This window comes from Protopterus annectens, chromosome 4.part0, assembly GCF_019279795.1.
Source record: "Protopterus annectens isolate FY-2018-M chromosome 4.part0, PAN1.0, whole genome shotgun sequence".
NCBI classification, from domain to species: Eukaryota; Metazoa; Chordata; order Ceratodontiformes; family Protopteridae; genus Protopterus; species Protopterus annectens.
This window is the reverse complement of record NC_056733.1, coordinates 185,095,160-185,121,666: the sequence shown is the minus strand read 5'-3', so window position 1 is coordinate 185,121,666 and position 26,507 is coordinate 185,095,160. Positions and strand designations below refer to the sequence as shown.

At 41.4% G+C, this 26,507-nt stretch overlaps 1 protein-coding gene across 1 annotated transcript in view; it reads right to left on the bottom strand.

Moving 5' to 3' along the window:
• TMEM235 (transmembrane protein 235) overlaps positions 1-26,507 on the bottom strand; it is a 1,860,278-nt gene that overhangs the window by 923,514 nt on the left and 910,257 nt on the right. The window contains exon 3 of the mRNA XM_044068171.1: positions 15,365-15,502. Within this exon, the coding sequence (XP_043924106.1) occupies positions 15,365-15,502 (138 nt within the window). The remainder of the gene's footprint in view (positions 1-15,364; positions 15,503-26,507) is intronic.

The window sequence follows — 26,507 nt, the reverse complement described above, 5'->3', positions numbered from 1 at the left end:
TTTGTGGCTGCTACAAATCTTTGAAAGAACAGTAAGTTCAAATCTGTTACTTTTTTATTTTGACTTTTTGATTTTGCTAACTGGATAATGAATTAATGATGCTTTTGAGGTCAGTAATTCTCCCATCTGAAATTTAAAGTCAACAATAAGCATGAGTGAATGTGGTACCCACATTCCCCTCAAGTGTACCTCATTATGAGGAACGTACCTCATCTGAGGTGTTAAAAAGTTCATGTTCCTCGAAGTTCCTCAAAAGTTCCACATTGAAAGACTCTTGTCACACATTCAGTGTTAGGATTTTTTTTGTGAAATCCATTGTAAATAGAAATGAATCATATTAATTCATTAAACTATTTTCTTTATAAGTAAAGCCAGCATATTTTAACCATCCTGTGACCTTCCTAGTTGAAGTTGTTAGTAAGCCACTAGTATGTGTTCCACATTTTGCCCATTTGTTCCACATTATGAGGGCTAGTGTTCCTCATTTTAGAGATGGAAGGTTGAGAGCTATGGGTACCCACATGTTTGACTTTTTGTGATGTTGTTATCCTTAAGGAATGAAGGAGTGACTAAAAAAATGCATCATGTTCTCACAGTAGCTGTGGTGCTGCATGGTTCATTGAAGGCTGTAATCTAAGTAAGAAAATACTTGTATGTTTATTAATTTGAGGTACATGGTTATGAATGGCATGAGCGTGGAGACAACAAAAACTGATATTAGGCATGAATAATGCAGAATGGCATGGGCCTGCAGTGGCACTTTCTGACCGTGACATACAGGATAGAATCCCAGGAGCCCATTAAATCTCCTTTCTGCAGTAGAGTTACATGTGCTAAAACTATTTCCAAGGAGAATAATATTTGAAAACACAGAGAGTGAGTTTGATCAGATTAAAGTCTGGAAAAAGGCCACTGTAGAAGTAAAGTTACATTCCCTGCTAGTTCAGAGAACTGGATAGGTGCTTCTTTCACACATCAAGGCCTGTGCTTTGTAATGCTAGTTGTCTTTTTAGAAATAAAATGTCTGAAGCAGAGGGGGAGGATGAGAAATTCACTGAGCTTCAGCTTGTACTTGTGAGTGACAAAACTCACTAGTCTGTCCCGAGTGATGTGATTCTTTAAATTGTCAGTGCCATCTTGTTCGGACCTTCTTCCAGTGAGCTAGCACTATCGTAAGTAAATTAATGTGCAAATAATGTTTTTTGCTGGGAAGTATAACAAAAATCTTCCCGACTATCCACCACCCACCCAGTAGATTGAAGATGTTGTTGCTATTATCCCTGAAATTAGCAGTTGCTGGGTTCTAGCAGAGCTGATGCTGTTGTTGTTTTCTTTGCAGTGTACACTGCAAAGTGAGTGGAATTTGTTACACCGATGGCATCTGCTGACTCAATGGAATATAGTAAGGATGAATTACTGTGAGTAGATCCTGGGCAGTCTTTCAAAGGCATTCTTCATGCATGTGTAGGTGAACCATGAAAGAGTCTCAGATGTCAAATCTGTAGATTTTACCCTGCTGTCCTTGGAGAAGTTAGTGGGATACAGTGAGGCATGACATCTGACTGATTCTTAAGCTGAACCAAACAAAAAAATCAAAAGAACAACAAACAAAAGACTAAAGAATAAACAAGAAAGTGAACTTTCATTTTAATATTTAAAACTTCTTGTATTTTTTGGTTTTCTACATTGTGGAGTGGAATTCTCATTGGAGTCTCTGTGGTAAATACACATTCTTTTCTGATTCTGAATCCCTTTACACTTGATACTACCATGTCAGCAGTGTACGTTCATCTAATGATGTGGAATACAGATGTGCCAGCCAAAGCTAAATGCCTCAGTGTGGACTTCATCATCAGAGTCCGGCAACTATATAAACATTGCCATAGCTGTGTCCAGTTTCAACAGCTGCTAATAAGCAAAGCATGATAAATAACCTGGAGACAGCAAGGAAAACGATACTATGCACTTTAATAGCTGGTTCAAATCCTTGAAATTGTTACCAGGGGAATGATGGATCAGGACTGCATTTTGCACATTTTTTGTGTAGCTGAAGCTAATGTTGGCTCAGGGTTGCATTTTCGAACTAATTACAGTGATATTTTGTGTCCTGAAACATCCCATCTGCCTTGTGTGGTCAGGGCTATACCTGGCTTCATCCATGAGCTTATTATGTCCTCTTATGTCTTCAGAAGAAAAGATACTACCTAATGGATAATATTTTTGGTTCTTCTAAATTACATAAACCTGTCAAGTTAAGATGTTAATCCTTTGGTTTCACAGCCTTTAGTATCTCTCTGAAGAAAAAATCATTTGGAGAGGTCAGACAGCTGGACTTATCATTGTTGTCTATAGCAGGGAGGTTTTACTGGAATGTTTCCGCTTAAATTTTGATAAACAAGATTCAGCCCTACATTTCTGTGTAGGTGTTTCTATATTGTATTTTACGTACAAATACAAGGTAAGAACTTAAGATCCTTTTTTGGATATAATCTTTTCATGTCTTTGGGCATGAGGAGTCAACACCATGCATACTGTCAGCCTGACAGGCCTGTCAAACTGCGTGAACAATACATTAGCTAATGTCAACTACAAAAAATGCTTGGAACAATGGAAATGTCCATCATAAAATCCTCTTCACTGGCATGTGTCTATAAATGGAAGAATAGCACATATAGCCCACTCTGATAGGTGCTGAATAAAGGGGACTAACAAGCTGCAGTGATCAACTGGATGACCCATTCACTGTAAACTGACAGATCAGATGTGCTGGAAGTGCTACAGCAGATGATGACTGTCACCAGTCCTTCATTTTACAGAACAGTTCTGACGACTTAACATGATCAACAGTCACCATTCACTGTGCCAGGTGTAAGACAAATTAATCATGTGACAGATCTTTCAGTTGTACTCTTATGAGGGAGTTGATACTGCTTTACTAAAGGATAATGCCTTGGAGGCTAGACAGGCTAATGTACAAATACATGCGTGGTATAATGCAACTAGTGCTGCTGGTTAGGACACTGGAAGCTCAGAGGACCATCACTGAGTCTGGACTGAGGCTTGGGCAACTGACAAAGACTGAGTCAGTGGTGGCACAAACTCTAATTATCTGAACTGCCATCCATATTGGTATCTGTTGTTTGTGGTCCACCTTCATAGATGGGAAATCATATTGCTAAGCTGAGGATGTGACTCATGTAACCCTAGCATAGACACTAGATCTGAGGATATGACCCATGTAGCCATAGCATGGACACTAGATCTGAGGATATGGCCCATGTATCCCTACTATGGACACTAGATCTTAAGACAATATACCATATGTGTAACTTGATATCGTAAAGGGTGTATAACTGCAAACACAGCCTTTAAAAGGAAAATGCATTTACAAAACATAAAAAAAACACTAAACACAACAAATAATGTCTGTTTGTATTTCTAAAGTATTCAGTGAGACCAAACAGGGAACTTTCCACTCGCAGCAACCATCAACTGAAACTTGTAATACTGATGATATCCCCATTTAAATCGTGAAATGGCAAATTAAAATCAGAGATACAGCCATTACAGAGTATTTGATGTGGCACTGGATAAGGGCATTATAAAAGACAAAGTCTTTCTCAAGGCTCCCTGTTGACATGTTGGCACTTGAAATGTCAACTGCCAACAAGCCAAAAAAAAAAAAGAAAAACCCAGGAAAGAGAGAATCTCAGAGATTACTCTTTTCCTTTAAACTTCTTTTTTTGCAGGGGCATAAGCCCCTCACAACCCTTAAACTTATATATACCAACTCTGAGATTGCCATACCTCAGAGAAAAGTGAATTTTCCATGAAATGGCCATCTTGGCTTAATATATGTAAGCTTGCTTTGCAGCCATTCATTCTCTGTGTTTCAGAAATCAGTATTTCAGGTCCTGACATTTTAAATGGTTAAAATGGGTAACCTTTCTTGCAGCTGTGCACTAAGAGCAGGAACCACATTTTTTTGCTTTAGCTCAACATAACCGTTTCTTTGGGCCAGATGTCAAACATAAGACTCAGCTACAAGCTAGGTACAATGCGTTCTCTTTCTATAAACTAACTCGATTGTTAGACATGCTATCTACAATGTGAATGACTCTGATTAGTTATATAAAATACATTGCTGCTTGCTTCATTGTGGCAGATTTAAAAGGAAAGAATAGTTGTGTAAAATCTTACCATAACCATAGATATCCTTCTCTTCCATGTTGCAGTACTGCAAAGCCTTGGGTTATCCTCTGATAGCTATCTGAACATCCAGCCTGTATACAAAAGTTTCTAGTCACTGCTAAGTATATAGGATGCCTGATGTTGGCCGAGGGAGCATGGGCCATAAAAGTGACATCTGCACGTACCTTTCCTCAGAACTGAACACCCCAGTTGGACCCCAGTCCCAGGATAACTGTATAAGTCCTGTGTCATCCAACAAAGGGATAGTTTTAATTGAAAAAGTGAGGGTAGGAGGGAGGGAATGAATATTGCAACATGGAAGAGAAGGACATCTATGGTTATGGTAAGATTTTACAAAACTATTCTATGTCCTTCTATTCTCATGTTGCAGTATTCCAAACTCTTGGGTGAGTGTCAAAGTTCAAAGGAAAAAAGAGGAGGGTGGCATGGAATTGTTTTCTATGAAACCATGTAGGATTGCCCTAGCAAACCCCGGTCTAGATCTGTAGATATGATCCAGTCTGTAGTGCTTAGTGAAGGTATGGACAGATGTCCATGTAGCTGCCTCTAAAATGGAAGCAGAATCCAGTCCTTTAAAGAAGGCTCCAGATGAAGCCATGGCTCTAGTGGAGTGGACCTTAATTTTTGAATTTAGATGTTTTCTATGGTAAGTGTAGCAAAAGGATATAGCCCTTGAAATCCAGGAATAAATTGTATGTTTTGTCACCACTTTTCCCAGAGCCCTGGGGTGAAAGCAGACAAATAATTGTTCTGATTTCCTAATGGATTTGGTCTTGTCAAGGTACAATCTAAGCTGTCTGTGAACATCAAGGAAATGCAAGACCCTCTCATCATTCTGGAGATGTGGGAAAAAGGTGGGCAGGTAAATACCTTGGTTTAAGGACAGCTCATTAACCACCTTGGGAATGAAGGAGGAGTTGGTCCTCAGGGTCACGCTATCCTTGTGGAAGAAGAGAAAGGGAGGAGTTGCCATGAGGGCCTAAAGCTCTAACACTCTTCTGGGTGATGTCAGGGCCACCAGGAGTACAGTCTTCCAAGTACAGTGTTTCAGGGATGCTTTATATGCTGGTTCAAAAGGAGCAACCATGAGCTTCTCTAAAATGTAGTTCAGGTCCCATGGAGGTGGAACTGGCCTCCTGGGGGCCTGAGATGCAGTACTCTGTTGAGGAATAACTTTGCAGGAAGACAGGATGCAAGAGGCAGACAAGCTGAAATAGTGGGTCTATATTAGTATGATGAAATTGCATTGCAGCAAACACCTAATCATCGACCCTCATACAGCAAAATTCATTTCAGCGATTTGCTGAATTTACAGAGGGCAAGGAAATACTTGCTTTACAGCACAACATTGTCCTTTTCTCCACTGTAGTGCAATCTCAGAGTTGGTAAATATAGTTGGGAGGGGCACAGTCCCCCACATGGGGGGGGGGTGGGTTCAGTTTGCTTAGCTGTCAGTCCGTTGTGCTGTAGGGCAGTATTTCCTTACCCTCAGTAAATTCAGTGAATTGCTGAAATGATTTTCACTAAATTAGGGTCGATGACTAGGTGCTCGCTGCAATGTGATTTTGGTGAATTAATATAGAGCTGAAAAAGCAGCAAGGTGGCGCCTTAACAGAGGAATATGCCAATCCTGCTTGCAAGAGTTTGCAGAGATAGGACAGCACTAATGGGACCTCACCTTGCAGTGGGTCTAGCTGTCTTTGTAGACACCGCATGGAGAATCTTTTCTATTTAGACAAATACGATCTCCTAGTATTAGGTTTCCTGGCCTCCTGCAAGACTGTTAGCACATACTTGGTGTAAATGTGTCTGTAACAGATCAAGATTCTATCAGCCACAGAGTTAGGTTCAGAGATTCCTGGTGGGGATGAATTAGGGATCCCTTGTTCTATGTGGGAAGGTCCACTCTTTGAGGTAACTTGTGATGATTGCCCCTGGCTAAATGCAGAAGGAGAGGGATCCAATGCTGTCTTGGTCAAAAGGGAGTCACCAACAAGATTTTTGGTTTGTTCTGCTGCATTTTCAGTAGGACATTTTGAAGGAGTGGGAAGGGAGGCAATGCATAGAGAAACATCCCCTTCCATGAGATTGAAAAGGCATCCATTGCCCTCACTAGGGGACTGGGTAGTCTGGTGCAAAACAGTGGTAGTTGTCTGTTCAGAGGGGTGCCAACAGATGTATTTGTGGTGCACCCCACTAGTGGACAATGTCCAGGAACACATCCCTGTGAAGCATCCATTTGTGGGATTGTGACATGGACCTGCTCAGAGTGTCTGCCTGAGTGTTCTATGCTGAAGGGATATAAACTGCCAGCAAGGAGATGCTCTGTTGGGCCACCAGTTCTCAGGCTTGGAGTGCAAGACTGCATAGCAAGTAAGACCTCCCCCCCATTTGTTGACATACCACAGAACTGTATTGTCTGTGAAAAATTTCAGGTGTCTTTGTTTTAGGATACATAGAAAAGCTTTCAAGATTGCTCTTATTTCCCTCATGTTGATGTGTTCCCACCTGAAGTTGTTCGACCAGGTACCCTGCACCCTCAGGCTGCCCAAAGCAGCTCCCCAGCCCAGATCTGAGGCATCTGTGTACATCTCCTGAACTGGGGGAAGGGGTTGTAAGGGGAGTCCTGGGTTGAGTGTGACTTGATCCAACCACCAGAGGATCTTCTTCCTCAGGCAGGGAAGAAAGGGAATGTTGAAGGCCAAGGGGTGTGAATGTTTGGTCCATATTGACCTCAGGTACCATTGCAACTTTCTCATGTGGAGTCTTGCCAAATAGCATTAGGATAGTGGAAGCCATATAACTCAGTAATCTGAGAAATTGCCTGGCTGTCATAGAAGTGGCATGGAGGACAGAGTATAGTTGCTGCTTTAGGTTTTCCACCCTTTGGGCTGGAAGGAATACTCTCTTGACATCCGTCCTTATTCTGCACCCCAGGAAAACTTGGTCCTGGACGGGATGCATGTTGGACTTGGGGTAACTGATGTTGAGTCCCAGTCCCTGCAGGATCGAGATAACTTTGTGTAGTTGGTGGTATAGGGATCTTGTACATTCTGCCTGTATCAGAAGATCATCCAGGTATGGAAATATTTGAATCCCTTGGACCCTGCAATAAACCATAACTGGAACCAGACACTTAGTGAATACTCTTGGAGCTGTAGAGAGTCCAGAGGGCAAGGCAGAGAACTAAAAATGTGAGAAACTTATAGAAAAACATACGTATTTCCTGTAGTTGGGCCTTATATGGATGTGTAGGTAGGCATCTTTTATGTGCAAAGTGGCAAGAAATCCCTGAGGCATTACCAAGGGAAGGAGGGTCTGTAGAGTAAGCACACTTAAGGTGGGTACTTGTAAGAAAAAGTTGAGGTAGGAGAGATCCAGGATAGGTCTCCATGGTCCATCCTTCCTTGGTACTAGGAAGAGTCCTGAGTAAAAGCCATTTCCCTTTCCCTTTTCTGCCAAGGGAATGGGTTGTATGATTCCTTGAAAAAGAAGGGTGTCTATGACTGGCTGAAAAAGGGGAGCTGTTCTTTGGGTGGCTGTGGGATGCCTTTCCAAGAAGGAGGGATGATCCAGGTCATGAAATAAACCTTTTCTATAATGGACAATACCCACCTGTCTGAGGTAATGCTTCACTAAACTGGAAGACAGTAAGAGAGCCTTAGGGACAGGGAAATGGAGTTTGTGGGTGTGAGCAGCAAAGGCAGGTAGTCACACACTACCTGCCCTATCTTAAAACTGAGGTTTTTGGACAGGAGTCTGCGCAGGCTTGGAAGGGGTCTACTGCTTCCTGATGCTCCTTCTGATCCTAGAATGGGGGGTTGTAGCAGAGTGTTTTCTGATGAACTGGGTTTTGGTGGGGTAGTTCCTATGAAGTTTGGGAATGGGGTGATGACCAAGTGTTTGAGGTCCTGGAGTTCCTTCCCCTTTTGTTGAAGGGTCTTGAATAGCTCAACCACTTTAGCTCCAAAAAGGGCAGAGGTATCCAGGGCAGCATCCAGGAATTTGGCCATAATATCATCAGGTAAGGGCTGTAGTCTTAACCATGAGTATTTTCTAAGGACTGAGGCAGAGACTGCAGATCTAGCAGAGGCTTCTGCAGCATCACAGCTGCATCTAATTAAATGTCTTGTGACTTGAGAAGACAATGAGATGAGGCTAGATATTTGAGCCTTGGCAGGTGAGTCAGGGAGGTCTGCCAAAAGCTTAGTGACATGAGCCAAAAGGGCTACGGCATACTTAAGACAGGTTCCCATCAGCATCTCGAATGCTGACAATATCGAATCCGATATTGTCGCCTCGAGAATGCCGAAAGTGCAGAACGTTGAACGGGTAAATGGAAATCTCCATAAGGGGAGATTTCCATTTACTTCAATGTAGTGTGGTCTCACAGTTGGTATATTTAAGTAGTGGGGGTGTGGGGGTGTAGGGGGGGCTTGCCCCCCTGTCTACACACTTTATTTTTTTTTTGGTTTGTTTTGTTTTTTTTTGTATTGGCATTCGAAAATTGAATAGCTTGATCATGTCAGTTCGACATTTAGTGATTCGAACTATTCAATTTTCGAAATGCTGATATAGACACCTTAAGACATATGCATCTGGTAATCTACTGCCCTAAAGGCCAAGGTAGCAGAAGTGTAAACATTTTTGCCAATGCACTCCATTGTCTTACTGTCCTTGTCTGTGGGAAGGACAGAGGTGGAGGGAAGCAGTCTGGATGGTTTATCTGTAGAAACTGAGACTGTGCCAGGGTTTGCTGCAAGGCATTTAATCAGGAATGTAGCCCTTTCAGGGACTTTACAGAATCTGCCAATCCTGCAGGTGGTTGGGAATCTGGATTCACAGAGGCTGTATTGAAAGTATCCAAGAAGGCTGGTAAGACTGGAGGAATGGTAGAAGGAGCAGGAGTATCCATCTGCAAGAGCTCATAATATCTTTTTTTGGACCCCTCACATTTCAGAGGAATCCCACTTAAAATATTCCCTCATTTTTGAGATGGTCTCACCAAAGGTGAGGTCTTCTCCTGGGGAGTCTGTCTCAGCAGAGTCCTCCTCCTCTGGGAAAGTATACCTAAGAGGGGGAGGGCATCTGGCACACATAGAAAGAGAATCCTCCGAAGAGAAGTCTGAGGACTCCTCAGCTTCAGGTTGGAGAGTGTCATCAACCTGAGGCCAGTGTAAAAGCAGGATTAGCAGCCCTTATGGCCATAAAATCATTAAATAGGCTCTGGGAAAAAGCCTGACAGTCCAGTTGGTTTTCTGCAGGTGGGGAAGATGGGCCTAGATTCCGTTTGCTTGGAAGATGTGGAAGAGCATGTCTGGATGGCCATAATGAGATTAGGTTCCCCCTCATCGGCCATGGCCAACATCTGCAAGATCTCCACGGACATGCTTTCCACCTTAGGTTTTGCAGCCTCATGAACGGTACCTGCTATATCTATTTCAGCAGATTCCAAGCGTTCCTCCAGGTGAATGTCAGCCACAGGATGGACGTCAGGTGGAGAAAGTGTCGTAGCAGGTTCAGGCCTGGAAACCTTGGCCTTCTCCTTAGGTGGATTTACTAACTGACTGGACAGCCTATCCATCTTTAGCGCCAAGCATTTAAGACACTGGTTTTCTAGGTAAATATTAAGGGTGGGCAGATGACTGAGGAGTGTCTTAGGTATGAAGGCCTGAAAGATCACACAAGTTTGATGGTCATGTGCAGGCCCTAAGCAGAAAAAGCAGAGTTTGTGGGTGTCCTTATGGGGGATCTGACATCCGCACCTGCACTTTCCTTTCCTGGATGACATGAACCTAAACAGTGACTCAAGAGAAAAAGAAAACTGGCCCCAACGGGGTATGTATCTTTTAATTTAAAGATCTAGCAGCAGGGACAGCAGGAAGAGCTGACGTTTGACTGGTGGCAGATAATTTCTGAGGAAAGGTACATGCAGACATCACTTTTATGGCCCACACTCTCGAAGCCGTCAGATGTCCTACGTACCCAGCAGTGACTAGAAGCTTTTGTATACTGGCAGGATGTAAGGCTAGCTAGCAGAAGATGACCCAAGGGTTTGGAATACTGCAACATGAGAACAGAAGGGCATCACCATTTCAGACAGGTTAGTTGTTGTTGTTTTGGGTCCTTTGATAACTGTTTTCTGCAGGCACAGGACTCAACCTCACCTTCCATCTTTTCACAATACCTGATGATGTCATTTCCTTTATGTCCTAAGTATGTTTTCCCTATCAGTGTTAGCAGCTGGAACAAACAAATAATGATAATTTGTGTTCCCTGAGGTGTTTTGCTAAACCCACCAGAGTAGACCAAAATGTGCAGAGTAATTCAGAGCAACATCTGTGGTGCTACACTCTTTGGAAAGATCATGCCTCATTTATAACCAATGCTAAGCTGTAACATGGCATACTGCAATTCTCCCAGGCTGAACTTCCATCATGATCAGCTAGGGCTAGTACTAGCTGATCCAAATTCTCCGAGGCCTCACTAAGGGAGAAATTTGGATCACTGTAGGCACAGGTTGGACTAATGTAGTAAACACAAGGTTAAATTTATACCTCTCCAAAATTCCTGTTCTATACTGCCACATGAAGGACAGAAAATGGACAATGCTAAAAACCTACATAGAGCAAAACTATAAGGGTGTAGAACAAGTTAAAATAAGAGATGTGCTTCAAGCTGTGACACAGAGCAAAGGCCAGAAAAGTTAAGGGACACTTCCACAATGGTAACTTAGGAACAGAGTGCAAAATCAAAGCGGCTGTTACTGAAAGGCTGTAAATATAGGTGAACACCCTAAATAGGGTCTCAGCAGAATGGGAGCTAGAGGATTTGGACTTTATTCTTAGGCAGGGAACAAATGGCCTGGTTAAATGTGATGCAAAGGATGTACAGACAAAGTTTCTAAAAATCAGGCAGTAGCTTTAAGTAAATGGTGACCTTTCCTGTTGGTGCTACTGTCCAGAGGGAGTACTTTAATATAAGCATCATGCACCTTGATCACATCAGTATTACCACTCTCTTTTTAGGGTATAGCTACTAAACATCCATCCATCCACAACCCCTTTTTCCCATTTTGCACATGGGGTTGGGGTGTCACTTCAAAAGTGACAACCATCTTGAACCAAGGTTTACACCACTGTGTGGTTAGCCCTGCTGCTCCAATAACACATCACGCAGAGACATTTAGTGAAAGTGTCATACACACTGATATTCTCAGCAGTACTCCCACTCTGTGTGCAGAAAACAGCCTCAATGTATCACACAAAGACATTAGTATAGCTACTGATACACTGCGTAAAGGAAAGCAATTTTGTACCTGCAAGATGACAGCAGCTCTCTTTGGAAAAAAAAGGCATCCTGGATGCCAAAACATTTTGAGTGTATTGTAGTAAAGCATGGAACTAGATGCAGGATCTGTGGGCAGTCTTAAAATGCAAGGAATCATCAGCCTTCCTCACAATGCCAATACAAAACCATTATTGTTTTCCAACTTCACAGATATAACTTCAGTAGTAAACACATGCAGGACCGTATCATGACCAGTTTGATGTGACCATAGGTCATACCCCTCAGAATATCAATGCAGAAGTAAGCCATACAGAACTGATGAGCCTATGAAAGATATACATTTATCAGCACAGTAACGAACACACCAACAAATGCAATCCATCTGAATAAGAAGTACTCTGAACTGTTTGCCATACTACATGAAACAAATAGATCCATTGTGAGAGTGACTGGTAAGGTGCACTGTAAATGATAGTTGAAATATCAGCATACATGGTTACACACTATTCTGCAGGCACTAGCAAGGGAAATGAAAATGTGGGGCAGCACACTACGTAAGGCCAAAAAATAAGGCAAAAAAGTACAAGGGTGCAGCCAGGCATACTCAGTGTGCTTATCTGGCTACACGCTCTTCTGGACCTCTCTCAAAAACATTATGGTTCAGAAAGACAAGAATGTCTGGAATTATTTACTTAAATTTGTGTAACATCACTAGATCTGTGCAAACATGCTAACAAAGTGGACTACTGTAAAAGCAGGATTTTATGGCTTTTAAGAGGATAGCTGAAAATGATTTCCACAATATTTAATTACATAAGTGCAACGCTTGGGATCTGTGTACCTTTTCAGAATGTTAGGTGGTTTGTAAGGTCAACAATATGACATTTTATTACTAAACAGAATGCTTTGGTTGAACCTTTAACAGAAAGAAACAGTCACACTAAAGATGGGAGGCAGTTGGAATTTACAGATCCCTAATCAAAAAGGGGGGGGGTATGATAAGTGGGACACATCGCTGAGAGACCTGCATATATCAGGTGTAAACTAGACCAACATTACTGCAGAAACATCCTAAAAACAAGTCATTCTCAATGCTCTACACTGGTCGGGCCTGAAACAATTTACTGTATCCCACAGCCGGGCAATACATGCAGACATTTTAGTCACAAACTGAGATAAAAGAAGGATGTTAGAACTGTTGGAAGGCAGGCAACTGGGAGTCTGCGTACAGTTATGAATTTCATATAGCTGCACAGAGACAAAAAGGAAGAAAACAGTTCAGAGAAGGCTTATAATGTTGTTACAGGACTAGCTGAACTTAGTCTGGTGTGTATGTACATGGAGAAAAGAGGGAGAAAAAAGATATGATAGAACTATTAGCATGTAAAGCAAAGCAGTAAAATTCAAGATGCACTATCTCTGGCAGAGGAAACTGTAACAAAAAACAGAAGCAGCTTGAAATAAGAAGGAGAGTGATTCAGGGTATGTGCAGACGTATTTCCTCACTAAGATATTTGTGGATACGTAAAACTGCCTCCTCAAAAAGTAATGGATTGAGTAACAGAAAAGTCAATGTAACTTTAAGCATAAATAAAATCTATTTTTGAAAAGGCACAAAGTTTAGTATAAACTTAAATAATGACAGCCTATTCATGTGTGTGTGTGTGTGTGTGTGTGTGTGTGTGTGTGTGTGTGTGTGTCTGTGTGTGTGTGTGTGTGTGTGTGTGTGTCTGTATATCTCTTTCTCATAAATAAATGAATAAATAACTCCAAAACGCTAAAGGTGGTCTGTCACAAAAACAGTCAATATTGGCAGAAAAAAGACAGAAAATCCACCGAAGGATGGCCAATCAATGAAATCCACAAGTGTTCCAATTAGAATGTAGTCCTTTAATACGAATAAAACTTCGACTTGAAAATAAAATGAAAAATAAAAAAGCTCAAAACTGTCCCTTAAAGATATCCGCTATATATATATATATAGATATATTTCACTTTAGAAGTAAGATGATGAGGCCACTACCATTTTACTGATGAATGCATATTTATCAGATGCTAATATGATAGCTGTTGTAATCAGCTAAACTCTGACAGGTTGAATTCTAGAAAATGAAAATGCTGCTTCTCAGTTTATGTGAATCCAAGAGCTTAAGCTGCCTACCTCATCACTGTAAATTACAATCTCTTAGACTTTTTATGTCTTGAGGAGCGTTTCCTCTGTACTTTTCACCCCCACATTATTATTCCACTCCAAAGCTGTTATTTCTTTGGGGCAGCAGTAGCAAAGTGATTGTAAGAGTTAAATCCATTTCCCTGCAATTGTTACACTTTTGCAGTTTCAATATTTGTCCCTCATGCAATTGCTCTTTCATGAAGCTAGGTTTAAAAAAACACTGTCTGATCACCCATGTTTGAATGACTGAATGACTTCCCTCAAATCAAATGACTGCTAAATGGTCATAAAATTATCCCAGAGCTATGGTATGCCAAAACTTATACTGCCACAAACACCTAGAAGAACCCTCAAAGCAGCATTGATGGCATGGTCAAGTAACCTCCTTCAACCAATGAAAATTATGCTTTTCCTAAGATTGATAGTATAGCAATTTGATGCGTGTGTGTTAAAAAAGAAAAAACAAAATCACCATTTCAGTGGTTTCCAAGCTGGAAAAAAGAAACAACTGCTTTTTAGTGAGACAAGGTACCTAAATATCCAGAGACTCCTTTTGGTGCAGTGGTAGTAGCGGCAGCACTTAATACATGGGGTCCTGGGTTCAATCACCAGACAATGGTTAAGCATTTAATATTCTTGTTCAGCTGTTAAGATAGTACTATGTTAATGGTTTGTACTGCATTTGGATACTTGTGTGTTAAAAAGAAATAAAATCACCATTATGGTTTCCTAGTGGAAATGAGAAACAACTGCTCAAGGGGAAGACCAGGTAGCTAACTCTCCAGAGACTCTGTATTAGTCCGGTGGATGTAATAACCACTAGGTGTTTGTGTGTGTGTGTGTGTGTGTGTGTGTGTGTGTGTGTGTGTGTGTGTGTGTGTGTGTGTGTGTGTGCCTGTGCGTGTGCGTGTGCGTGTGCGTGCGCGCGTGTGTGTGTGTGTGTGTGTGTGTCTCTCTCTCTCTCTCTGTGTTGGGGGGTTCCTGGATTCAGTCCTCACACACAGTTCAGTGTTTTCCTATCATGTTCACATGTTAATGCAATACTAGGTAAATGTTTTTTAATGTATTTGGACAACTGTGTATTAAAAAGAAAACAAAAATGACCATTATAGTGTTTTTCTAGTTAAAAGAACAAATGCTCTTTAGGAGGAAACCAGGTACCTAACAGTCCACAGACTCCTTGCCGGTCCAGTGGCATGACAGCCATAGTTAATATGGAGGGTCCTGGGTTCATTTCCCTCAAATATGGATAGTCCTGGGTTCAATTCCCTGACAAGGGTCAGCATTTTCCTTTCATGAGAAGTTGTTAGCTAATTAATAAAAGGTTGTCAATGTTTAGAGGTGTATTACAGTATAGGTAAATAGTAGGCTACCTGCCCATATGGATCATTTTAAGCCTATCCAATTTCTACTTGGTAAGAATCAAACCCTCTACCTATTGTTTGTGAAGTAAACACCTTAACCATTATACTAATCCCCAACCTCAAATATCTGTAAACTGGATTTGAGCCCATCATTATGTGTTCTCTTTCTCTAAGCTCACTTCACGTACACCTTGTGCCATAGTGATAGCGTTATATTCTGCAACTTGTATTTGTTTTGGGATTAATAAATGAAAACCACAATGTTTTAATGAAAAAGTATTAGAAGTGCTTTTATAGAGGCTAGCTATATTCTGACACAACTTACTGCCAATAAGAAAGAAAGATCCAGAGAAAAGCAGCAGGTGAAAACTCTTTGCCAAGGAGCTGACAAGGCCACACATTCCTCCAAACACCACCAAAATTAGACTCAGAGGCAGCAGTACCACAAAAGTCCGGTGCATACCTGCAAAAGTAGTGAAAGGTCAGTCAAACTGAGAATAAAATATCACAAATATCTGATAGATAACAGAATGCAAATTCAAAAGAGGTTAGTCAAACATCTGTTTTATAAGCCATGCTACAATGTTGCTAAAAATAGGCTGCCCTTACCTATCAAGCAAAGGACTTCCCTAGTAATGTTTAAAACCAATCTGAGTGACTGGATAAGTGAACACAAATTATCTGGACAGTGAACTTAATGGGAGGCATTGTTAGTGTCCCACCTGTACTGAGCGGTGTTGCTGAGCATCTCGATGGTCTCCTTGGCACAAGCTTAGTATGACTATATGGAGTCAAATATATTTGTAACAACAGGCAGTAGCTGGGGTCAGAAATAAAAAAACACCATCCCCAGCCTTTATTGTTGCTCTATTACATAAACTGACCCCACCTGGACCACAGCACATATAAGCTTCCCTGTGGGCAATGCTCTTGCATTAAATGCTATACTTAGAGGCAAGCCCTTCATCAGGATTGATCGCTGGCTGTCAGTACTTGACAAGTATGAGACAAATGACTGTAAGTCATGTTGGACAAAAAACAAACTGTGGCCATCAAAGGAATACAGGGAACCTTCAAACTCACTCTAACACCACTAAAGTGTTTTTTATAGGTGAGGGCAATGATCTTCTGTATACCCAGATGTGGGGGCTGCACCACTACACTCCTACTAGTTATATACTCTAAATCTGAGATTACTGTACTTCAGAGTGTGATGAATTCTCTGCAGCACCCTCAAATTTAGACTAGGCATATATTCCCCATATTCACATGTACAGTTATGCTGTTCCACAGATTGCAGTTACAGTTCTTAGATCTTCAAGGGAAGCAAATAAAAATAACAAAGAAACCTCACTTACATAGAGAAAAAAGTCTGCTGGCAATGGAATTACCAGTGATGAAGGTAATCCTGCCATCATAAATGCACCTGTTTTTAGAGACTTAGGGTGTTATTCATAAACACTGTATGCCATGGAGTAGGACTGATGTGCCACAGAATGGCATACCAAAGCCTTTCAAAATTCATAGAAAATGGTAAAAAATGGAATACGATACTGCACACAGCCTGACTGCATTATGCACTTACAGTGCTCTATACATAGAGTTACAATGTAAATGAGCTACCCTCCCTAGGTCATTTGGAATTCACAAACATTCCATCAACTGCAAATCAGAGTTTCCAAGTGGAGTAACTTATGGGACACCATTTGCATACCTGCAGATGGTATAGCACTTGTCAGCATAGTGATTCTTCTTCCTTGCTGATAATTTGTACAGCATACAGAGCTGAGCAGAATATCAGTACTGCATTAAAAAAAGTAAATGCTAACAAAGAAACCTCCATTGCATGGCAGGCAAAAATATACAGGCAATGGAATTCTCTGCAGTGAAGGCAACCTTTTACCACAAATGCAGTTTTCCCCACCCTTCTCCACAGCGACCCTGCCAAGCACCCAATAATGGGCATCCCACAGTATAAAGATACCCTCAGTATCATGACCAATCTTTGACACCAAGCTCAACGATGGCCTTTTTTCTATGGGTTACATATAGGTATGATGGCAGAGGCAGAGCTGTAGCAACTAGGGCCTAACTCCCCGATTTATCATTCCACCTCATCAGCTCTTCAGTTGTAAACAGCAAAAACAAGCATTTATTGTATCAGGTGATTGGCTCATCAAAGATCCACTGCCCCCAGCTCTTCCTGTGAAGAACAATAACAAAAAAAAGGCACTTTATTGTAGCAATCTGATCCACACCCCAAGCTCTTCCACTCAAAAGAAAAAAAAAAAAGACTTCCCTGTAGTAAGCCCATTGCAGTGGGCTTACTACAGACAGATCTACATCCCCCATCCATGCCTCTACCATTATCCAATCCACTTATTAGTCAAATCCACACACCTCCAGCTCTTCCATCTAAGAGCAAAAAAAGAATGAAAAGGGAGTTTAGCTTTTCACTGCAGCAAGCAGATTATTATATTTTAGCAATCAGCTTCCTACACACACAACTATGCCCCCACCTCTGCTATTCAAGAGGAAAAAAAAAGAACTTTACTATAGTAAGCTAAATACAAAATTTATAGCAATCAGATTACTGCAGACACCCCCTCTCTGCTCTTCCATTAAAGAGCCCCCCCCCCCAAAAAAAAAAGTCTATTTTTAATTGTATCAAGCTGATATTGGCTTGTTACAGCTTAACACAGAAAAAGTTGTGAAGTATCTTTCTGTTCTGGCATTCATAAATCTCGGTACAGAAAGAATACAGGAACTGGTCTTGCCAATTGCACACAAATTATTTTGCACCTGAGGCAAATGACCTCTTTATCCCACCCTTGCTAATTTGATGGGCAAAAGGGTAGCTAGGGTGGGGTGAAGGGGCAGCTTCCCCAAGCTCAAGCCATTAGGAGGAACAATCAGAAGATGCTGATCGGTCTTCAGTTCAGTACCAACATTCATTTCTTTGCCAGCTGTTCTGAATGCTGATATGGAAATGGATTTCAAAACTGATTTTGTGGTGACAACTGAGCACTGAAGTGCTCCGCTGTTTCCTGTGCAGTATAAGTTGTAGCACGCAAATTGCTAAAAATGTATCAAGCAGCTTGCTGCAGTTGTATTTCTTAAGCATGATCTTTCCTTTTTTTTGTTCCTCCAGCTAGATCAGAGAACAGACCATGGTCTTTTCTGATTTGTTTCTCAGCTTCAACTGGGGGGTACCAGATCAGGGGAAAGGTACTGGGTCCAAGTGAGCCAGCTATGGCTCTGCATGACAGGTGTATCTACTTAGTACAGTATATACCTGTACACCATTCACAGAAACTGACATATTACACACCTCTACACCATTCGCAGAAGCTGACATGTTATACACCTGCACACCATTCACAGTACCCGACATGTTATACATCTGTACAGCATTCAGAGAAGCTCACATGTTATACACCTTACGCCATTCACAGTAGCTAACACGTTACACACCTGTACACTATTCACAGTAGCTGGCATGTTATACACCTGTACACCATTCACAGAAGCTGACATATTACACACCTCCACACCATTCACAGAAGCTGACATTATACACATGTGCATCATTCACAGAAGCTGACATGTTATACACCTGTACACCATTCACAAAAGCAGACATGTTGTACATCTGTATACCATTCGCAGTATCTGACATGCTACACACCTGTACACCATTCACAGAACTGACATGTTATACACCTGTACACCATTCACAGTAGCTGGCATGATATATACCTGTACACTATTCACAGAAACTGACATATTACATACTTCTACACCATTCACAGCAGATAACAAGTTATACGCCTGTATGTCATTCGCAGAAGCTGACATTTCATATATCTGCACACCATGTACAGAAACGGACATGTTATACACCTGTACAGTATTCAGAGAACCTCACATGTTATGCACTAGTACACCATTCACAGTAGCTAACATATTATACACCTGTACACCATTCACAGTAGCTAACATGTTATACACATGTGCACCATTCACAGAAGCTGACATGTTATACATCTGTACACCATTCACAGAAGCTGACATCTTATACATCTGTACACCATTCACAGAAGCTGACATATTACACACCTCTACACCATTCACAGAAGCTGACATATTATACACCTGTACATCATTCACAGAAGCTGACATGTTATACACCTGTATAGCATTCACAGAAACAGACATGTTATATACCTGTACACCATTCACAGAAGCAGACATGTTATACACCTGTACACCATTCACAGTAGCTGACATGTTATACACCTGTACACCATTCACAGTAGCTGACATGTTATACATCTGTACCCCATTCAAAGAAGCTGACATGTTATACTTCTGTACACCATTCACAGAAGCTGACATGTTATACACCTGTACACCATTCACAGTAGCTGACATGTTATACATCTGTACACCATTCACAGAAGTGGACATGTTATACATCTGTACACCATTCACAGAAGCTGACATTTTATACATCTGTATACCATTCACAGAAACTGACATGTTATACACCTGCACACCATTCACAGAACCTGACATGTTATACACCTGTATATCATTCACAGAACCTGACATTTTATACATATGTACACCATTCATGGAAGCTGACATGTTATACATCTGTACACCATTCACAGAAGCTGTCATGTTATACATCTGTACACCTTTCATGTAAACTGACATGTTATACACATGTACACCATTCATAGAACCTGCCAGGTTATACACCTGTATAGCATTCACAGAAGCTGACATGTTATACACCTGTATACCACTCACAGTAGCTGACATGTTATACATATGTTCACCATTCATGGAAGCTGACATGATATACATCTGTACACTATTCCCGGAAGCTGACATGTTATACATCTCTACACCATTCACGGAAGCTGTCATGCTACACATCGGTACACCATTCATGGAAGCTGACATGTTATACATCTGTACACCATTCACAGTTGCAAACCTGTTATACAGCTGGACACTATTCACAGTATCTGGTATGTTATACACCTGTACAGCATTCGCAGAAGCTGACATGTTATACACCTGTACATCATTCACAATAGCTGACATGTTATACACCTATACACCATTCACAGTAGCTGACATGTTATACAACTGCACATCATTCACAGAAGTTGACTCATTATACACCTGTACACCATTAACAGTAGCTGACATGTTATACATAGGTTCATAGGTTCATAGGTTCATACTAGGCTATCTGCCCTAGGGCATTTATAAGCCTAGCCAGAGTGTGTGTGGCTTTCACCACCCCTTAGGATGAGAATACTATACCCATTAGTTTGCTGTGCCTCTGTCCAGCAGTGACACAGAGATGATCCCGGGGTAAACCTACGATCTCCCATCCACTCGTCAAGATTTCTCTTGAACAGAGTCAGTGAGGGGCTCTGCCTCACATGGACTGGGATTCTGTTCCATAGTGTAGGGAGTCTCTGGGTGATGAATCTGTCCCTCCAGCACATCATATTTATATCCATGTTGAGGTTTAAGTCTCTTGCTCTCGTGGCTCTGGTGGATTTGGATTTTTTGAGGTGGAGCATGTCCATTAATTCCGGGTTGGACATGGCCTTGTATGTCAGGCACAGATCACCTCTGAGCAAATGGTATGTGACTGAATAGAGCTGGAGTTTCTTCAGTCGGGCATCGTATGACATATGTTTGAGCCCCTTTATCCTTTTGGTGAGGAACTTTTGGGGTCTTTCCAACTGCTGCAGGTGTCGGGTAAGGTACATTCCGAATGGGGCATTGTACTCAATCATTGGTCTGATAAGTGAAGAGTACAGGGGTACAATGACCTCTCCTGATCTGGATGTGAATCCCTTCATGATCAGGTGGGCAATGTAGAAGGTCTTCCTAACCACTTTGGCAATGTGAGTGTCAAAAGAGAGGTTACTGTCAACTTTGGTCCCCAGGTCCCTGATAACTTCTTCCGTGTTTAATGGATTACCACCTATGTGGTAATTAGGGGTTACCTTGTTTTTCCCAAAGGGTATGACTATACATTTTTTGGCATTTAGTTTAAGGCCATGGCTCTGGCACCAGTTATCCATTTCTATGAGACCTCTCTGGAAGATGTCTGTGTCTGATGGAGTGTCAATTATGGTGCCCAGTTTGCAGTCATCTGCAAATTTTGTCAGCCACAATCCCCCTATGTTTGCCTGCACTTCAGAAAAATAAATGCCGAACAAGAGGGGGCCCAAGACTGAGCCCTGTGGGACACCGCTCGTGACCGGCTTAGAGTCTGACATGGCACCAGCAACTCTAACCCTGTGTGTTCTGTCCTTGAGCCAGTTTGCAACTCATCTTGTGACATATGGGTTTACATCTAAGCTGGTGAGCTTTTCTATGATGCCCGAGTGGGGTATTGTGTCGAACGCTTTTGCTAGGTCAGGCTGTGTGAACTGCCTTACCCTCATCAATGGCCTTAGTGACTGTTTCGAAAAAGTCGACCAAGTTCAAGAGGCAGGATCTGCCCTTGACAAAGCCAAATTGGGTAGGATCCAGTGTCTGTAGGTCCCCAATGTCTTTATTTATGAGTTCCATTATGATCCTCTCCATAGCTTTGCAGACAAGGCTCGTCAAGCTTATGGGGCGGTAATTTCCAGGGTCTGTAGAAGCACCACCTTTGTGGAGTGGGACCACAGTTGCTGTATGCCATTCTTTGGGTACGTATCCTGTAGTAAGGCTAAGATTAAACAGCAGCCTTATGTGTGGGTTTAGTTCCTCATTGAGTTCGTGTAGCACACAGCCGGGGACACCGTCTGGTCCCATTGATGCTGTGTTTTTTGCTTTAGAGAGAGCAGCTCTCACCTGGGCATCTGAGATGTTTGGGAGGCTAGACTCTGGTGGGATAGATATTTCTCCTTTTGGGGGGGAGGGAGGGGAGAAATTTGCACTGAACCTGTCTGCCAGTATGTTGGCAATGTCTGTGGGTTCAGTGATTTTTTTATCATTTTGGACTAATTCTGAGTATATCTGGGAGTTTCCACCCAGGTTTCTAACATAGCTAAAGAAGGCCTTATGATTGTCTTTTGTGTCATTACCGATTTTTCTCTCAAAGTTGGCCTTGGATGATTTTATGAGTGATCGTAGTTTTTTGCTAGTATTGATCAGAGATGCCTTCCCTTTTAGGGATTTTGCTCTGTCATGTAGTAGCTTTCTCCTCTTGTTGTAGAGTTTGTTTATGGCTGGGGTCCACCAGACCGGGCGCCTGCCTTTGGTGGAAAGGGTCTTGATTTTATTAGGGATTGCTTGATCCATACATTCCTGAAGGTGCTCGTAGAAGGCATTTGTAAGGGTTTCAGCAGCGTGGGTTGTGGTTTCCACTGGCTCGGGGGCCTTGAAGGATACCACTCCAGTCTTAAGAAGTGTGAAGTTTGCTTTTGAGAAGTTCTTCACTGTGGTCTTTTTTTGCTGGGGGTGGGGGCGGGATGTGGATCTCCAGTGAGATTAATTTATGGTCTGATCTCACCAATGAGGGATATACTTCGGTGTGGAGCATTTTGTCCCCGTGTTTGTGATGATCAGGTCTAGTATATTTTCTCCTCTTGTGGGAATGGTGACTAGTTGTTCCATAGCATTTGAGTTTATGAACTCCAGGAACCTTTGGGCTAGGGTGTTGGGGCTTGAGTAATGTTCCCAGTCTATGTTTGGGTAGTTGAAGTCACCCAATATGATGGTGTTTGGAGAGACATTCATTCTCTCCAGTGTCTTCAGGAAGGCTGTGTGGGTTTCCTGAGTTTGAGAAGGTGGTCTGTAGCATGTTACAAACTGTAGGGCAGTTTTACCTATGGTTAATTGCACCTAGATGGTCTCCGATGCTTCGTGCGTTGCCACTAACCTGGAGGTGTGGGTATCCTTTATGAATATGGATACTCCCCCTCCTTTTGTGGTTCGGTCCGGATTTTGGGGCGGGCGTATGATATGAGGTATAACCTGATAGTGCTGGGGTGCTCTCAGGAGCCTTGAACCAGGTTTCAGTCACAGCACAGACATCGATGTTCTCCATACTGAGGAGGGCTTCGAGGGCATGCATCTTGAGGTTTAGACTTCTGGCATTGAGCAGTATTACCCTTAGTTTTTCTCCATTTTTGTTTTCTAGGGCGTAGGTTTATCATTTGAGCCTTGCCTAAAAGGCACTATGGGGGTGGCAAGAGCCTTTGCCAATATCCGGAAGCCCAGGGGTGACAGGTGCAAGCTGTTCCTTGCGAAGCAGCGTGGCTTGTCAAGCATGTCATCCCAGGCAGGCAGACATTGGATCCCCTTAGAATGACACCAGTAATTAAGCCAATTATTAAAGCTGATCATTTTGTCTCTGTATTGTGGCATCATTCTTGGTGAGGGTAGGATACTGCTCAGGGTCAGGGTCATACCGGCCTGGGCTACATAATCTGAGAGCTCCTCTATGTCTCTTTTCATGTAGTCCAGGGAGGTACATCTCAGGTCGTTCACACCGGCATGGACAATGACTGAGTCATACTTGTACTTGCTGTGGAGTGACCTGAGTGCTTGTGTTATGTGGCAGATTCTAGCGCCTGACAGGCAGCTTACTCTGATCTTCTCCTTGTTCAGTCTGGTGAGTGGGACGTCAGTGTGTCTGACTATGGAGTCACCTATAACAAGTGTTTCTGGCATTGTGTTTGGCTTTAAGGGCTGTGACTGTTTAGCACACTGACTTTGAGAACTATGTGTTGCATGTCTTATGTCTTGAAGTGGCAGTTGCTTGGGTGTCTGCTTTGGAGGCCTCTGTAGTTTTGGTAGATTTTTGATCAGTGCCTCCGAGTATGTCTTTGTGTGTTTATGTGTTTGTTTTGCAGTTGTGATAGTTCTATGTGAAACTGGGTTTGTGGTGTGCGTGGTTTCCTTCTCCTCCTGTCTGGTCTTGCCAGTCCTGAGTTGAGAGAGCTCAGCCTCCAGTTTGGCTATATAGTTGCATCTCTCACATGTATTTGTGTTTTGTGGGAGAAGGAGTGGGTTGTCTGTGTACATGAGGCAATTGTAACATTGCCTCAAGATGCCCAGATTCACCAGCTGAACAGGAGAGGACGCTAGCAACTGACCCTTCGACATGCTAGAAAAAGTGAAAAAGTTTGCTGTGTAACTGAGTCAGAAGGGACCTATAGGGAAATTGGTACTCAAGGGGATTCTAGGCTAATGTAGTACTTTGTTTAGTATATAAGTACTATACCTATATAAAAATGCTTTAGGAGCAAGTGCTGAGCTTTTGAGATAGAGAATAGACTGTTTACATTGCAAGTAGAGAGGTTCTAAGGGAAAAATTGAAGAGCAGACTTTACGGAGCCAGAAATACTTTAACCTTGTTTAACATCTGTAGACTATTCACAGAAGCTGACATGTTATACACCTGTACCTCATTTTCAGTAGCTGACATGTCACACATCTGTACACCATTCACAGTAGCTGACATGTTATATACTTGTACACCATTCACGGAAACTGACATGTTATACACCTGTACACCATTCATATAACTGACATGTTATACACCTGTACACCATTCACAGTAGCTGACATGTCACACATCTATACACCATTCACAATGGCTGACATGTTATACACCTGTACATCATTCACAGAACTGACATGTTATACACCTGTACACCATTCACAGTAGCTGACATGTCAGACATCTGTACACCATTCACAGTAGCTGACATGTTATACACCTGTACATCATTCACAGAAGCTGACATGTTATACACCTGTACATCATTCACAGAAGCTGACATGTTATAAACCTGTACATCATTCACAGTAGCTGACATGTCACACATCTGTACACCATTCATGGAAGCTGACAGTCTTCTATATGGTACTCATTGTTAATGTGATCCATGCCTATGAGTTATGGTAATGAAGCACATACCTCTCAACCTCTTAGAACAAGAAATCTGGACAAAGCTATAAATAAAAGTGGCAAAAGGCCCAAAAATAGGTACAATTTTTAAATATTGCTCTTACAAACTTAGAAAGTTGATAGAATAACAGGTTTTGCATTAGCATAAATTTTCTGAAGGTTATGAAGACTGAAACTCACATGTATTTTCTAACTTAAATCTTTAATGATTTGCCGGTAATTTGCCAGAAAACCACAACTTTATGAAAAACAGACCAAAAATATGAGGCAAAAATCTGGACATTCTGCAAAAATGTATATAGTTGAGAGGTATGATTGAAGCATCATACTAAACATTGTGCGTAGAATGCATTTATGCAAGTCTGCTCTGTTTCTGTATTTCCCAGACTGTTTTCTTTTAGGGTATGACTACATGATAGTCTCTGTCAGTTAAAATACCTGGGAAATGTTTACATTAATGAATGCATCCTTTTGGAAAAAAAGAAAAGTAACATGCTTCAGTTTTATACCTTAAGTCAAAAGGCTTTGTACTAGACTGGTTATATCTGACTGGATGGCAATTCGAGAAGTGAATAAATGTATTTTACTAAAAGTAAATTTTATAACTCATATTTTGGTTATTTGTTCTTCAGTTTATTACAGTCCTTTGTGCATTATTCATAGTTTCATGTTTATGCTCATATTTTTATAACTGATAGACCTACATCCTATTGAGGTGTACGATCTGAAATGTCATGCTAGGAGACAGGAAAATTCATTATCAATGTTCATTTGTGTGACACTGTACAGTATTTGTTTATATGTAATTATGAAAATAGACAATATTTATATATGTACTTAATATTAGCAGTGTAGTTTTGCACCTTTCTTGTCCTCGTTGCCTTGATGCTATTGTTCCAAAATAATTGATTAATATAAAATTAAGGAAAACCATAAATATAAGGTTTGAATTAAGAGAAATATTATCTTAATGAATTCAGATAATATACTTAGCACTATCTGGAAGAACCTTTATTGTTGAACAGTATTCGACAAATATAACAACAGAGGAGGTGTATGTTTCATCTGTATCCTACAGATAATAATAATAATAAATACTAAATACAACAATAGATTTTCATATTATATAACCCCCAATAATGAGTGAGATACTTTTACAGTATCCTAACTCGTTAGCCACTATAAATTAATAGGGTAGTCCTTATATGACAAGAACCACAGCAGTAGTGTAATGTTTGTATGGTAAGATAGCATAACAGTAATTTACCAGACTCCACCAGTGCAACAGTATGTTAAATACTTCCAAAAAGGTTTCTGTGTTTGTTTATTAACTGTAGGATGCAATAACATTTGACAACAAAGGGATGGTGGGAAGGTATCTTTTTGTTATGATGCTTTCTTCTCAAATATCTACTGTGTAAAAACAACTGGATTTAGGGAGAGTCACAATAACAGGAGTGCATAGTATTTAGGTAAATTCTCATCCAGTAACTTATTCTATCAGGGAAATGTAAAGTTAAGG